Consider the following 15,863-nt stretch of genomic DNA (forward strand, 5'->3'; position numbering starts at 1 on the left):
GTGATGACAAAAGGTTACGTGTAGCTGGTGTGACAATGAGAGGTGCAACAGGATCTCGCTGCCAATCACTTATATTGATCTCCTGCCATTGTGGATCAGGCTGGAAATACGCCCACAGGAGAGAGGGAGGAAACAGGAGGATAGAAGGCAGGATTTACAGTATGAGAGAACATTTTAACACGAGAGAAGGAGAAAGTTGTAGAAAAATCCTCTATGCAGCTTAGGTTTGACGATAACTAAGGGTAAACATTAGGAAATTACAATGGTGGTGCTTAATGTAATTAAGTAGGTGACATCATGTTCAGTGCTGAGAAGATGAGTTCACAAAATATTTTTGGTGTGTCGATGGGTAGCTATTTGATGTTCATTGCTACCCAGAGGACAGGATGGGTAACAGCCTAAATCATGGCTGACATATTAAATGGGAGAGGAGTGTCCTCTCTTCTCCATCCTCTTCTTTGGTTTCCGTCATCCTCCCCCTAAGGCATATTTCCAGATTGCTAATTAACTCCTGGTCCATAGAATTTGAGTGTGCACTGCCTGTGAGACAAACCTCCCCACCCCTGCTCACTGTCTCTACCGTCCAATCTCTCTCTCTGTTTCCCACTATGCAGTATTGATGTGCCCTAGCCTAGTCCAGCCTGATAGTGTACAGTGTGCTCTATATGCCTCCCTCCGGCTCCCCGAGAGCAGATTTATCCTATCGTTGGCAGTAAAGAGGCTTTGTGTCGCGCTAACGAGATCAAAGCTCATTTAGGAGAGGGCATTAACCAGACTGATCGCTTCAAGGAGAGGAGAGTAAAGGGGGGAGAGGGTGGGCGAGTGTTGAAGGGGAAACTACGATATAAACAAACCATTAAGATTATACAGTTTTGCACAGATAAGCTCCAAAGGTGCAGTATTCTTTGAAACTATCAGGCTACCAGGGAATGTTGACTAGTAATAGCGGGAACATTGGCTGTCATTAAAACCCCAAAGAAAAAAGTAGGAGTTATAATGTGCAGCACACTAGTGGACACTCACTAATGGTTGTCACTGAACTTTGAGCGCAATGCAACGGTGTCACCCTTGACCTTTCACCCCTTGAGATAAGCACAAAATTCTCTTCAAGATGTTGCTCAACACAACAGTGCTCAAACTCCCCCCCCCCCTCCCCCCCTTTTTTACAGTCCGCCACTCATTTAATCAGATGCAGGGCCTGCCACTTACACTCGCATGTTAACCCTGGACACTGGTTGTTGTCACCTCCCCTTCTACCCCGCTGCCCCCAAACTGTCATATGTACTTTCATCTCCGCCTGCGAATGTCTCCCTGTCGGTAACGTTGATTCATCCTGTCTTCTTTCTCCTTATTTTTGTCCCCTCTGCTCCTCAGCGTACCACCCTCTGTCCACCCCTCCATCTCTTCTTCCCCATCCCCCTCCTCCCTCACCATCTGTTGACCTCATGCCATTTTGCCCTCCTCCCTCCACTGCTCTCTTTTTCTGCCCATTTGCTCCAACTCTCAACTTCTTGACTTTTCCTCAAATAGAAAGTGGGGGAGAGAAAAACCCAGCAGAGCGACGCCCTTTACTTGAGCATACAGAGAGAAAGTCACTGTATGAGGTGTGTGTACATTTCTGATCCGTAGAGTCTGGAGCCCTGGCCCTCAGAGCAGCCACACCTCATAACTACCCCTCTACTGTAAATGAGTGTAATTAATACCAAAGTAGTTGGTACTCTGTTAAATTACTGTCTGTATCTGCATGGAAGAGGGACTGAGTTTCGTTGAGCGTAATAAAAACTTGAAAAACTTTACAGACAAAGCAGCCCTGATATGCAGACCAAAGCGCCATATGCCCCGCAAAAGAAAGTGTGTGTGTGTTTTAACAATGAGTATCAAGTTCAGACCCCCCTCCCCCACCCTTTAAGGAAATATAAGTCACATGACATTCTTGGGGTATGAGTCATTGTCTCCATTTCTTGGTCTCTTCTTTTTGCTGTATTTTTCACTTCTTGTCTTTGTCTTTCTTAATCCCCACATTCTTCCACCCCTGTCTTTCTCTCCTAATTTCCATCTCACTCTCTTGTTCTTTCTTTTCCCTCCATCCCCCATTCGTCTCCCTCCCCCTTTCCTCCAGACAGATTGATTCCAGATGTTACCAAATTCTTCTCCTCTCCCTCCCCCTGTTCTAACCTAAAGTCCTCCCTCTTCATCCTGCCTTTCTACTGGAACAAATCATTTTTTTACTGCAACCTTATGTATCATGTGGGGTAGTTCTGGTTTCCAAGTGATGCGCTACATTGTTTTTCCACTGATGGTGCCTTGTAAACACGAGTGTGTAACTCTGACATTGCCAGAGGCATTGGAGACCTGCATCCTTTCAAATGTTCAGTGTGTCGCATCATCATCAGTCCTCCACTGTCCAGTCTTTGAAGACTACCAGTGTTTTTACCTCGTGTGTTGCTGAATACAGCACTGTCCGTTCCGCGGCTCTCCCACTTTAATGCGGCGCACTGAAGAGTGTGTTCCCCCAGGGGACTAGGCACGAGGGGGGAATTGGTTCCAGATGAAACAGGAAGTGGAGAGGGGGAGACAAAGAGAGGGCTGTTTTATGTAGGAGAGGTAGACCGGACACTGCTGGACTGAGTAGCATACATCTCACTCCTCTGGCATGAGTCATGTATGCTATAGTCTGTACTGTCCAGACAGCATCAGTCTGTCACTCACTTCTGCTGCTCACGACTTAAACGCTCTCTGTGCCCTGTCAAATGTTGTCCTTCTCTACTTGTTTGATTGACCTCATTCCCCTTTCCTTCCTCTGTCCCCTCCCTGTTTTTGCTCTGCCACTCCCTCCCTCTACCACCACCATGTCTCATTGTGGCGTGGCTGTGGAGCCCCATCCAGGGTTAGTGTAGTAAGCACAGCCAGCACAGCTAGCTTTCTGAGAGGGCATCTCTCCCGTGCTGTCGCCATGGCATCCTGAGTCAGACCTTTCCCATGATTGGTTGAAAAAATTATAGTAGGGAGGGACCAATTCCCCCAGGAAGCAGGTTGGGGCAGAAGCAGGAGGTTACCTCTGTCTGTTTACAATGAAGAGGCCACGACCACCTTTTTACTACATTACACCAGCACTGGCCTCTCACTGAATGGAAGCTAATGGAGATAATGTATGAATTTATAATGAGTTTCTGACTCTCGTCTTTTAGCACAAGCACAATGGAAACATATTCACCCTTTTTAACACGTGTAGGATGTTCCACCCTCCTTTCCCTGAGAATGATTGTTACTCTGCCTATTTTCCCTGCACAGTGTACTGCTAGCATGTCAGACGGGATCGCTGTAATCGTCTCTCCTTACTGTTGTCAATATCATCGTTTGGTTGAACTTTTCCCCTATTGTTATATCCTGCCCCCTCTCCCCCGTTCTTTTCCCTTCCATTACATTGCAATGAACAATGGCTCTTCTGCCAGAGGGAGAGGGAGGGGTCGACAGAAATAATCTAATTAGAAGTAATTACAGATCAATTAACCACAACACTAGATTCTGGGGCATGACTGGGGGAAGGGTGCTCTTTGTTGTTGTTGCGGAGTGCAACTTGTTTTGTCTGCTGAATAAGGACCTGGCCTGGCTGCAGAATGATTCACCAGCTGCTCTACATGGTTGAGGCAGCGCTCCGGGTCTAAACCAAAAGAGTCATCATGTTAACTTGTATAATCCTTTATGAAATGTGCCACCTTAAGTTCCCTGCTTCTTTCCTGCACCATACGTATTTTCATAAATGTATTGGGCTGTAGGGTATACCGTAACAGATAGGGCTGGGAACTGCCAGGGCCCTCACGATACTTAGGTGCCGATATGAATTGCGATTCTCACGATTCTATATGTGTTGCGATTCCAAACATATTGCTCACCCTACGTTTGCTGCAGAGGGACTAGAGCGAGCCATGAGAAAACGAGTTTTAATGAAAGTGCTGAAAACAAGATGGAGAACAAGCTAAGAAGGAAAAATACAAACATAATTTTGCAATAATGCAAAAATGACATCCTGATATTTTACTGTATACATTGTTCCCCCATCACAAGTAACAGCTAGGCTATTTCTCCTCTGGAGCATATTACTTTGTTAGGGGTGAAGATTGAAGCTGAAAAGTGACTTCACTGCAAAATGTTAGACTCATGTTGAATCGCATCACATTTTCCAAACCCTTACCTCTCTCTCTTTCTTTCTTTCTTCTTTTTTTTTTAGAACAACGACCCTTTAACCCCAGGTTTCCTTGGATACCCACCCCACAGCCAGGTAAGAGTACCATCTTACTGAAGGCTCCTTTAATTTAGGTATAATTGATGGATGTATGGAGTTTCATGAAACACGTTATAGTACTATTATAGTACTTCAGAAGGCCCAACACGAACATCGCCTACAGAAACTGACGACATTTTCCACTCTGAATCAATTTGATCTGCTTGGCTGCTGTGCACACTTTTCCACAATCCACATTCCCCTGCTCTCTTTCCCCTTCTCGCTCTAATTTCTTGTGGTCTCCCTCCATATCGAGTGGTGCAGCGGTCTAAGGCACTGCATCTCAGTGCAAGAGGCGTCACTACAGTCCCTGGTTCGAATCCAGGCTGCGTCACATCCGGCCGTGATTGGGAGTCCCATAGGGCGGCGCACAATTGGCCCAGCGTCGTCCGGGTTTGGACGGAGTTTTAAATATCACTTCCAGTAATGAGTTCCTTATGTGCACCAGACAGGGCTGTTTCTGAGAGTCTCTTATCTGTCTGGGAGCAGCAGCACAGTGCTGTGTCTTCTGTCTGTTGTCATGGCTGAGATGTGAGTGCAGGTCTCTGGCAGAGCCACAGGAGGGGGGTGTTGGTCTGCCTGCCTGCCCTCCCTCTCCTCTCAACATAATGGGTCTCCACAGCTTTATCTTCATTGTGTTTTTTCCTCCAACGTGCGTTCCTCTACCCCTGCCATCTCCTTTCTTGGGAATGCAGCTCGCTCGCTGCTTGTGCTGGAGAGAGGGGGAGGAGGAGGGGTGGATGGAAAGCAGAAGAGGCAGGAGAGAGGGAAAGTGAGAGCATCGGAGGACAGAGACTGAAGCAAGTGAGCCACCATATTGAAGTTAACCTTTCTGTGGTGAGGTAATATATAGGCTAGATGAGTGGTATTCAAAGTGGGTCACGGGGGAACTGCGGTGGGGTTGCCAAAATATTTTTTTTAAAATAAAAATTAAGAGTGCATATTATTGTATAGGACAATATACAAATATTTTTAGGAAAGATAATTTAAAAAATACAACTTTATTGAGTAAATGTAATTGTTTTTCTTTTAATTTTGATAAGAGATGAAAATGTAATGAATTAAAGATTATTTGTTGATGTAAAAATAATTTTACCAATGTTAGATTTGGAGAGAAATCCCTGCAAAAAAAATGGGGATGCCAGAAATTCCTGCTGAGGCAATTGGGCTAGAAACGTCTGAAGTAACATGCATTTGGTAAGGTTGTTAAAATAGTTAGGTTCCCATGTGTTTGTTTGGATCATAACTTACTTATTTGATTCAAGACTAGTCAAACATACAACAAACGATTTAATGCTAGCTAGTTCTTAGTGATGTAATCGGGTACACATAGGTGTTGAGCCGGTTGTCATGCAAAGGGGTGGAGGAGTTAGTCTAGCCTACACTCTAGCTGGAGTTCCTAAGAGCTGTTTTGCGCTGGTTGATCTACCTGTAGCTTTGGCTGTGTCAATGTTTATAATTTAAAAAAATATATTTTACCTTTATTTAACTAGGCAAGTCAGTTAAGAACAAGTACTTATTTTCAATGACTGCCTCGGAACAGTGGGTTAACTGCCTTGTTCAGGGGCAGAATGGCAGATTTTTACCTTGTCAGCTCGGGGATTCGATCTTGCAACATGTCAGTTTCAAGTCCAACGCTCTAACCACTAGACTACCTGCCGCCCCTGCATGGTGGCTTAGCCAAAACCCTACGTATGTGGGTTTGTCTGGAGGTTGGTAGGGTCCTGTAGTATGAGTCTAGTGCCTCTCCTCATCATGTTTAGGCTACAGAAGTCATGATGATTATGATGGTCCCAGTCAGTCAGTATATATTTATTTATTTTTTATTTCACCTTTATTTAACCAGGTAGGCTAGTTGAGAACACGTTCTTATTTACAACTGCGACCTGGCCAAGATAAAGCAAAGCAGTTCGACACATACAACAACACAGAGTTACACATGGAATAAACAAGTGTACAGTCAATAACACAATAGAAAAAAAAGTATATATACAGTGTGTGCAAATGGCATGAGGAGGTAAGGCAATAAATAGGTCATAGTAGCAAGTAATTACAATTAACACTAGTGATAGATGTGCAGATGATGATGTGCAAGTAGAAAAACTGCTGTGCAAAAGAGCAGCAAAGTAAATAACAAATATGGGGATCAGGTAGGTAGATTTGATGGGCTATTTACAGCTGCAGCGATCGGTTAGCTGATGTATAAAGTTAGTGAGGGAAATATAAGTCTCCAGCTTCAGCGATTTTTGCAGTTCGTTCCAGTCATTGGCAGCAGAGAACTGGAAGCAAAGGCTGCCAAACAAGGTGTTGGCTTTGGGGAAGACCAGTGAGCTATACCTGCTGGAGCGTGTGCTACGGGTGGATGTTATCGTGACCAGTGAGCTGAGATAAAGTGGAGCTTTACCTAGCAAAGACCTATAGATGATCTGGAGCCAGTGGGTCTGGCGACTAATATGTAGCGAGGGCCAGCCAACGAGAGCAAACAGGTCGCAGTGGTGGGTGGTATATGGGGCTTTGGTGACAAAATGGATGGCAATGTGATGGACTGCATCCAGTTTGCTGAGTAGAGTGTTGGAGGCTACTTTGTAAATGATATCGCCGAAGTCAAGGATCGGTAGGATGGTCAGTTTTACAAGGGTATGATTAGAGGCTTTGTTGCGAAATAGGAAGCCGATTCTAGATTTCATTTTGGTTTCATTTAATGAGTCTGGAAGGAGAGTTTACAGTCTAGCCAGACACCTAGGTATTTGTAGTTGTCCACATTCTAAGTCAGAACCGTCCAGAGTAGTGATGCTAGTCGGGCGGGTGCGGGCAGCGAAGGGTTGAAAAGCATGCATTTGGTTTTACTAGCGTTTAAGAGCAGTTGTAGGCAACGGAAGGAGTGTTGTATGGCATTGAAGCTCATTTGGAAGTTTAACACAGTGTCCAAAGAAGGGCCAAATGTATACAGAATGGTGTCGTCTTCGTAGAGGTGGATCAGGGAATCATCCGCAGCAAGAGCGACATCGTTGAAATATACAGAGAAAAGAGTTGGCCTGAGAATTGAACCTTGTGGTACCCTCATAGAGACTGCCAGAGGTCCAGACAACAGGCCCTCCGATTTGACACACTGAACTCTATCTGAGAAGTAGTTGGTGAACCAGGCATTTGAGAAACCAAGGCTATTGAGTCTGCCGATAAGAATACAGTGATTGACAGAGTCGAAAGCCTTGGCCAGGTCGATGAAGACGGCTGCACAGTACTGTCTTTTATCGATGGCGGTTATGATATCATTTGGTACCTTGAGCGTGGCTGAGGTGCACCTGTGACCAGCTCGGAAACCGGATTGCACAGCGGAGAAGGTACGGTGGGATTTGAAATGGTCAGTGATCTGTTTATTAACTTGGCTTTTGAAGACTTTAGTATACAGTGACCACACAGTGCTGTATCTGGCTCTGATTATATAGAAGAGATAACTTCTGACTGTTGGGTCAGTTGTGCAGTATTGTGTTGTGCATTTACTGCAGCAAAATCACATCCATACCTGAGGACCACAATGGAAATAAGCCTCCTGGCTTTGTGTTTTATCCTTTAATCTGTATGTATGTATTTTTGTTTCGTAAACAACAGGTGTGGACTCACAGTGAAATGCTTACTGAGGGGGCCCTTAATTTGTTTTAACATTTTTATTTGAAACTTTATTTAACTAGGCTAGTCAGTTAAGAACAAATTCTTATTTACAATGGGTTAACTGCCTTGTTCAGGGGCAGAATGACAGATTTTTACTAGGCTACTTGCCGCCCCAAGGTAACATCAACGTTGGCACAGGTGGGATTCGAACCCACACCTCCATAGAGACTGGAGTCTAAATCCAGCACCTTAGAAAACTCACGCTACCCAGTTTAATAACAATACAGAGAAAGACTTTTTAGAAATAAAAGAAAAGTAAAACATGTAATAATAGATACATAATGAGTAACGATAACTTGGTTCAACGGGTGCCAGTACCTAGTCGATGTGCAGGGGGTATGAGGTAATTGAGGTAGATATGTAAATATAACTAGGAATAAGGTGACAGTAAACAGTAGCAGCAGTGTATGTGATGAGTCAAAAAAGTTTGTGCAAAAAGGGTCAATGCAGATAGTCCAGGTATCTATTTGGTTAACTATTTATCTAGCTATTTAGCAGCCTTATGGCTTGGGGGTGGAAGCTGTTCAGGGTGCTGTTGGTTCCAGACTTGATGCATCGGTACTGCTTGCTGTGCTGTAGCAGAGAGAACAGTCTATGACTTGGGTGGCTGGAATCTTTGACTTTTTTTTAGGGCCTTCCTCTGACACTGCCTGGCATAGAGGTCCTGAATGGCAGAGAGCTTGGACTCGGTGATGCACTGGGCCATACGCACTACCCTGGGCCATACGCACTACCCGCCTTGCGGTCGGAGGCCGAGCTGTTATCATACCAGGCAGTGATGTAGGCAGTTAAGATGCTCTCAGTGGTGCAGCTGTTTAACTTTTTGAGGATTTGAGGGCCCATTCAAAATCTTTTCAGCCTCATGAGAGTGAAGAGGCGTTGGTGTGCTCTCTTCACGACTATGTTGGTGTTTTTGGACCATGATAGATACTTAGTGATGTGGACATCAAGGAACTGAAAGCTTTCGACCCGCTCCACTACAGCCCAGTCGATGTGAATGGGGGTGTGCTTGGCCCTCCGTATCCTGTAGTCCACGATCAGCTTCTTTGTCTTGCCGACGTTAAGGGAGAGGTTGTTGTCCTGGCATCACACTCATTATAGGCTGTTTCATCGTCGTCTGTGATCAGGCCTACCACCATCGTGTCGTCCTGAAACTTATATTGATTGTATTGGTGTTGTGCGCAGCCACGCAGTTGTGGGTGAATAGGGAATACAGGAGGGAACTAGGCATGCACCCCTGAGGGGCCCTCGTGTTAAAGGTCAGCGTGGTGGATGTGTTGCCTACTCTCACCAACTGGGGGTGGTCCGTCAGGATATCCAGGTTCCTTAGCTTAGTGATGAGCTTGGAGGGTACTACGGTGTTGAACGCTGAGTTATAGTCAATAAACAGCATTCTCACGTAGATTTGTCTTTTTGTATGTGAATTGGAGTGGGTTCAGGGTGTTTGGGATCATGGTGTTGATGTGAGCCATGACCTGCCTTTTAAACCATTTCATGGCTACAGATGTGAGTGCTACGAGCCATTTAGACGGGTTACCTTGGCGTTCTTGGACACAGGGACTATGGAGGTCTGCTTGAAACAAGTTGGTATTACAGACCAGGTCAGGGATAGGTTGAAAATGTCAGTGAAGACACTTGCCAGCTTGTCAGCGCATGTATGCGTCCTGGTAATCCGTCTAGCCTCGCAGCCTTGTGAATGTTAACCTGTTTAAAGGGCTTACTCACATCGGCTACTGAGAGCGTGATCGCACAGTTGTCCGGATGAGCTGGCGCTCTCACGTATGGTTCAGTGCATAGAAGGCATTTAGCTCACCTGGTAGGCGCACTTCATTGGGCAGCTCGCGGCTGGGTTTCCCTTTGTAATCCGTGATAGTTTGCAAGCCCTGCCACATCAGAGCCAGTGTAGTAGGATTTGATCTTAGTCCTGTATTGACGCTTTTGCCTGTTTGATGGTTTGTCGGAGGGCGTAGTGGGATTTCTAATGTGTCTGGGTTAGTATCCCGCTCCTTGAACGCATCAGCTGTAGCCTTTAGCTCAGTGCGGATGTTGCCTATAATCCATTGTTTCTGGTTGGGATATGTACGTACGGTCACTTGGGGACGACGTCATCAATGCATTTATTAATGAAGCCAATGACTGATGTGGTATAGTCCTCAATGCCATCGGATGAGTCCCGGAACATATTCCAGTCTGACTTGTAAAACAGTCCTGTACCCTAGCATCCGCTTCATTGGACTGCTTCCGTATTGAGGGTGTCACTGCTACTTCCTATTTGAGTTTTTGCTTGTAAGCGGGAATCAGGGGAATAGAGTTATGGTCAGATTTGCCAAATGGAGGGGGAGGGAGAGCTTTGCTATGCGTCTCTGTGTGTGGAGTAAAGGTGGTCTAGAGTTTTTGTTCGCCTCTAGTTTCACAGGTTAAATGCTGGCACAAATTGCGGGAAGACTGATTTCAGTGTTCCTGCATTCAAATCACCGACCGCTAGGAGTGCTGCCTCTGCATGATTATTTGCTTATGGCCTTATACAGTTTGTTGAGTGCAGTCTTAGTGCCAGCATCGGTTTGTGGTAGTAAATAAACAGCTAAGAAAAAATAGATGAAATCTGTCTTGGTAAATAGTGTGGTCTACAGCTTATCATGAGGTATTCTAACTCCGGCTGGACCAGCCTACTACTTTAATAGTCTAATAAATTCAATCTACCTAATTAGTAGAGCTATGTATTGTTCGTTGGTATGTAGGGATACATTTATTGGCCTTCAAATTAATATTGCCATATCAATATATAATCCACCATGGACAAGAAAATATTGATTAGGACTATTGCATCAGCCCAGAATGCCCATATCAGTGCATCCCTATATGCATGGCCTCATGATGATCTGTGTTTTTTGGGGGAGGGGCATTGTTTGAATGTATGTGTGTGATGGAAATAGCCCTTTGTTTGAAAGCATGTGTGTGTTTGTATTCCTGCCAGGGTGCACAATACATATGGCTGTGCATCTGTGTGTTTATCAGTGTGTTCAGTCTGTGTAGTTAATCCTTAGATCATCCCCCATTCATCCTCTCATCCTCCTCACTTACACCCTAATCCCGTCATCCCTCGCTCTTTCCCCCATCCCTTTATCCTTTTATCTCTATCCCGTTATCTCTCGCTCGCATCCACTGCCTCTCTCAGCCTCTCGCTTACCCCTTTCCCACCACCTCCCATCACCTCTTTTGGTCCCTCTCTCCCTCCCTCTCTCCATCTCTCTCTCCCCTCTGTAGTAGCCAACCTCAGCAGATGTCTGCATACTGGCATAGACGTTTTGCAGGCAGGGCAGAAAATGGGAGAAAAAAACAAGAAGTGCAGGGGAACTGCACTCCTCTCTCCCGTCGAACCCCAACAGTACTGTAGATTAGGAAATGAAAAAGCGCAATGCAGATTAATAAATATACATGTTGTGAAGGTGTAGAATTGGGCCGTAGCAGTTTGAAGCTGTTTCCTCTCTGGGTAATGAACATGGGGAGGTGAGGGGGAGCTGCCTGCCTGACTGCCTGCCTGCCTGCCAGCCTAACATGGGGTTGACAAGCTGCCATCCAATAAATAAATGATTAAAAAAACCTGCAATGCAGTGGGTAGCGTTACAGTGTGAAACGGAGCGTCTTCTTCTCAGGGCTGCCAAACAGCAGCTCCTTCCTTCCTAACCTGTCAGTACCTAGCCTGAGAGGGGAGGGGATGGAGAGACTGATGGATAGGAGGGACCCAGCCAGGCTCACAGAGAGGGAAAGTTTGAAGGGGGATGGAACATGCAGAAGCCATGACCGAGCAGAGCAGGAGCGGTAGTGTGAGTGAGAAGTGACACACGTCGGAGGAAGAAGAGACTTGCGCTGTCAGAGGAGAGAACTGACAAGGGGCAAACAGAGAAGAGGGGGAGAGTGACAAGGACACAAGGCTTGCGTGGTGCTAAGGCAAGGGGGAACACTGGCGGAGAGCGAGGGAGAATTTGAATCTGTGAGAGACGTGGACAGAAGGTGCTTCCCGGCGGATGGTAACAGACCACATTCAGAGTGGAATAGAGAGAGAGAGAGACTCTTCCTTCCTGTGCAGACAATGATGGGGCTGTACTATCCTGCGGTGTTGCCGGTGAGTTCATGTCATAGCTAGTTTTCTGTACGCTCCTATCCAGTATAGCAGGTTTAGACCTGGAACAACTAAAGAACAAAATACTTTGCTCTTTTCTACATGTTTTGAAATAATATGCAGTTGATTCGACTGATGTTTACCTAGCTAGTTTTGATACGTTGCATAAGGCAAGGCCTCAGATTACTGCGTGGAGTTATACTGTTGTTTCTCTTCTACCACAAACACATGCACATAGCCTACACATTGAGGAACGCTCAGTGTTTTGTGACTAGTATTGTGTAACGACTTGTGTAACGTAACTTGTTTTTTATCATTTAAATATGTAGATGTGTTACTGGCAGCAAGAGGGGTTAACTGTGTACATGTTCTAATGAGCCTGCTGCCCCAACATGTTCTGTGGTCCTGGCTGTGCTTCAGGGCCCTCAAGGAGGTCCAGGCTTCTGCAAATGTCTCTGTAAATTAGCAGTGTTGAGCTGTGTGTATGTCGCACGTTGCGGCCATACCGACTGTACAGAACATCATGTTAGTCCAGGGGGAGCGGTGGGGGGCTGTTGGAATGAGAAGGGGGTGCTACATCAATTCTTTGTTGTCTACCCAGCTGTCTTTGCTGTGTAACCCCCCCCCCCCCCCCCCCCCCTGAGTGAAATAGACAGGTGCCAAGAAACAGTTGTGACTCCTTCCCCTCAATCCTTCTCTGTTGGTACGACCCAGCCTCCACTTTCCTCCCGCCACAATACTGGATGGGGTGCTGTGAGGTTCTGTGCTCTGGGTGCTGATTGGACAGTTAGCAGCAGGAATCTCCCCAAGTGCTTTTAACTCCAGCACATGCATTTCTAGGGCTGTGTGACTTGGAGCTCGACCCTCCCCTCTCTCCCATTTCTCTGCCGTTTCTCTTCCCTCGGGCATCAGCAGCTGTTACCTAAACATGTTTTTCTTCTCAAACGGCATGGGCAGCCAAATGGGGGGGGGGGGGGGGGGGTCCAGTGTGAATGGATTTTAAAGGTGTCACCAATCATCCACTGTCCCATGTGATCAGAGAGAAGTGAGGTTAAGAAAATGCCTTCTTTTAGTTGATATTTCTTCATTATAAACCAGATTTAAAGTGTATGCGTGTGAGTGCGTTTGGGTTATAAATGCTGTTTGCTCCCCCATCAATTTAACTTCCTAAGCAACCAAGCAAAGTGCAAACACCGCAAACAATCGTATGAATGCCGGGTTCTGAGAAATGGCGTGATGGTGGTGTATTTTACTGCCTCACCTCCATTACTGCAGCACCCTGCTTGGTTTAGAGAGGGAAGGCAGGGATTGTGGTGTATTTTACTGCCTCACCTCCATTACTGCAGCACCCTGCTTGGTTTAGAGAGGGAAGGCAGGGATTGAAAGTATTTTGCGGAGCCCCACCCAAGTGTTCGCCCCCAGGGGTATGAGACTTACCTGCTGCTTCACATTTGCACCAACCAAACTGCTGCAGAACTGGCAGACAATATTACAGCACTAATGCACTCTGAGACATCTGTCTCCACTACAGGCTTACTGCTGCCCCTCACTCTGCCCATCTAAACCTGCAGTACTGACAATCCAGCTGGCTCAAGGGACGTGCAGAAAAGCATTGAGCTTTGAATAGACCGCACAGCAAGTATGTTAATTTGCACACATGCACTATTGTGACTGACAGAAACCATGGCCAGTTCTGCTGCAGTGCAGTGTTGAGTCTCAGAGGCTCCTTAAGCCCCTTCCCCCACTATCGGCTGACGGAGCTGGTTCAGTTCAATGGACACATGGCGCAGCAACGTTTATTCTCTTGTCTTCTTCTCTGGGCCGAAAGAGAAGAAATCCTCACTAGTGTTGGTGGCTGACTCAACTAAATATTGTGAGGAAACTTTAACAGCGATCGGGCATGGATGTTAATCCTCCCAAATACACTGATTCGTCCCCCTACAGCAGGCTAGGTCTTAGGGTGCTGGGTTGTTTCCCTCTGCAATTATCTGCATAGAGCAGCGTTTCATAGAGAGACCGAAGGATTAGGAGGGTCATGTCAGTGAACTTGGCAAAGGTTAAGTGTCAGGGAGGAGGTTTGCTACTCCACCATACCAGACATCTTTCAGAGTTTTGGGACCGTGTATGGCCACCGTGGTGTTGGTGCCGTAGTGGACGTGGCTCACGTTGGGCCGTCTGTAGGAGTATATAATGGGAAGTCTTTTTAAAGAGGTCCTGTGAGACGGGTCCAGCCGGGCTTTCAGAATCAGTGTGGTACGGCTGAACCTCACACTGCCCTTGCATGGTCCCATCCTTCATGGCCAACAACAACCTCTGATCTCTTTGGTGTGTATGTCATATTGACTGAGTCAGTGAATACAATAGCCTGTACTACCATCGGACCTTTAGAAACTGACCAACTCTTTTGTTAAGAGTCTAATGCTCTGTTACCCTTAAATGAATTGCCATGTGTTATTTAGCTTGTGGTGCCTGTCGGGTTTAAGCCAATTAGCTGTTAATGTACCATGTTGGAATAGGCTGTATATTATGTGTTGTGATTTTCATTGGTTGACTCCCTGAAGGAGTGACAGGGTTTCAGTACTGCGGCGCCCTTACATGGAGATGGGAGGCGGCTACAGCGTTATGCTTGACTGGCTCTTGGGATCCGTGGGTCACGTTTCATAGCGGCGGTGGCTTTGACTGACTTGGGGGAGGCGGGGCGGAGGTAGAAACCCTCGTCTGGATTTCATCAAGCGAGGAGGGAGAAAGAAGGAGAGGAAAAAGGAGAGGGAAAGCATATCTATTTCTTCAGTTGCAGAAAAAGGAAGAGGAGCGTACTACTGCATTGGAGAGAGAGGGGGGAAGAGGCGGCATATTTAATGCAAAGCAATGCGTCACAGTAGATTAGATTAATAGTGGTCATTCAGTTATTCATTCATGATACACGGATTGGGATTAGAGTAACTAGCAGGTTAAAGAGATTACTGCAGTCTACTAACACTCTTCACTGACTGTCTACTGTACTGTGCAACTGAATTCAAATTATTTCATTACGCTGCAGTCACTGCACACATTTTAACACATGCACTCTCGCAACGTTCGCTGAATATTTTGACCCACATTGCAAGCCCTCTCTCTCCCCCCCGGTCCTCCTGGTGTATGGAAAAACCTATGGTGTCTCAGGTAACACTTCTGTACTACCGCTGTCGAGTGTGTAGAGAAAGAGGGATGCAGAGTTTAGCCTATCGTAATTCAGATGGTGCATTTAATACTGTGTTATACGTTCATGCAGAACAGTAAATCTGAAGTTACCTTGTGGTCAAATGAGATTTGTTATGCTTAGACTATTTTATATTCATTCCTGCGTTGCCTTTGAACATCACCTAGTAGCTTACTAGTGAGTTATGATATTTATGATATCGTATACAATTATACATATTTATGAAATATTATACAATTTGACTGTACCCCCCCTCTCTTGAAATTTGTAAACAATTTGATCATTTTCAGTTTCCGTTTTTAATACGTTTTTCCACATGATTTCATTCTTTCCTTTTTGCAATACAGCTGACTCCCTTTTATAATAGCCTCTCTCTCCCTCCTCTCTCTCTCTCTCCCTCCTCTCTCTCTCTCCCTCTCTCTCTCCTCTCTCTCTCTCTCCCCCTCTCTCTCTCTCTTCTCTCTCTCTTCTCTCTCCCTCCTCTCTCTCTCTTCTCTCTCCCTCCTCTCTCTCTCTCTTCTCTCTCCCTCCTCTCTCTCTTTCTCTCTCTCTCTCTCTTCTCTCTCCCTCCCTCTCTCTCCCTCTTCTCTCCC

At 45.9% G+C, this 15,863-nt stretch overlaps 1 protein-coding gene across 50 annotated transcripts in view; it reads left to right on the forward strand.

Annotated features, from left to right (window-relative positions):
- LOC110486461 (RNA binding protein fox-1 homolog 2) overlaps window positions 1-15,863 on the forward strand; it is a 39,605-nt gene that overhangs the window by 1,926 nt on the left and 21,816 nt on the right. For 28 of the 50 annotated variants that reach the window (XR_016485978.1, XR_016485984.1, XR_016485971.1 and 25 more), the window contains exon 2: window positions 4,229-4,279. The exons of 4 other annotated variants lie outside the window; for them this stretch is intronic. Coding sequence is in view for 27 of the 46 variants with exons in the window: in XM_090196603.1 (XP_090052729.1) it covers window positions 4,229-4,279 (51 nt within the window). In the remaining 19 variants the exon portion in view is untranslated. Of the gene's footprint in view, window positions 1-4,228; window positions 4,280-11,559; window positions 12,075-14,734; window positions 15,234-15,863 lie in introns of those variants that run through there. 18 more of the 50 variants (XR_016485977.1, XM_090196617.1, XM_090196624.1 and 15 more) reach the window with 6 other exon arrangements.

This window comes from Oncorhynchus mykiss, chromosome 13 (assembly GCF_057628025.1).
Source record: "Oncorhynchus mykiss isolate SJ-2025 chromosome 13, ASM5762802v1, whole genome shotgun sequence".
In the NCBI taxonomy this organism is placed as follows: domain Eukaryota; kingdom Metazoa; phylum Chordata; class Actinopteri; order Salmoniformes; family Salmonidae; genus Oncorhynchus; species Oncorhynchus mykiss.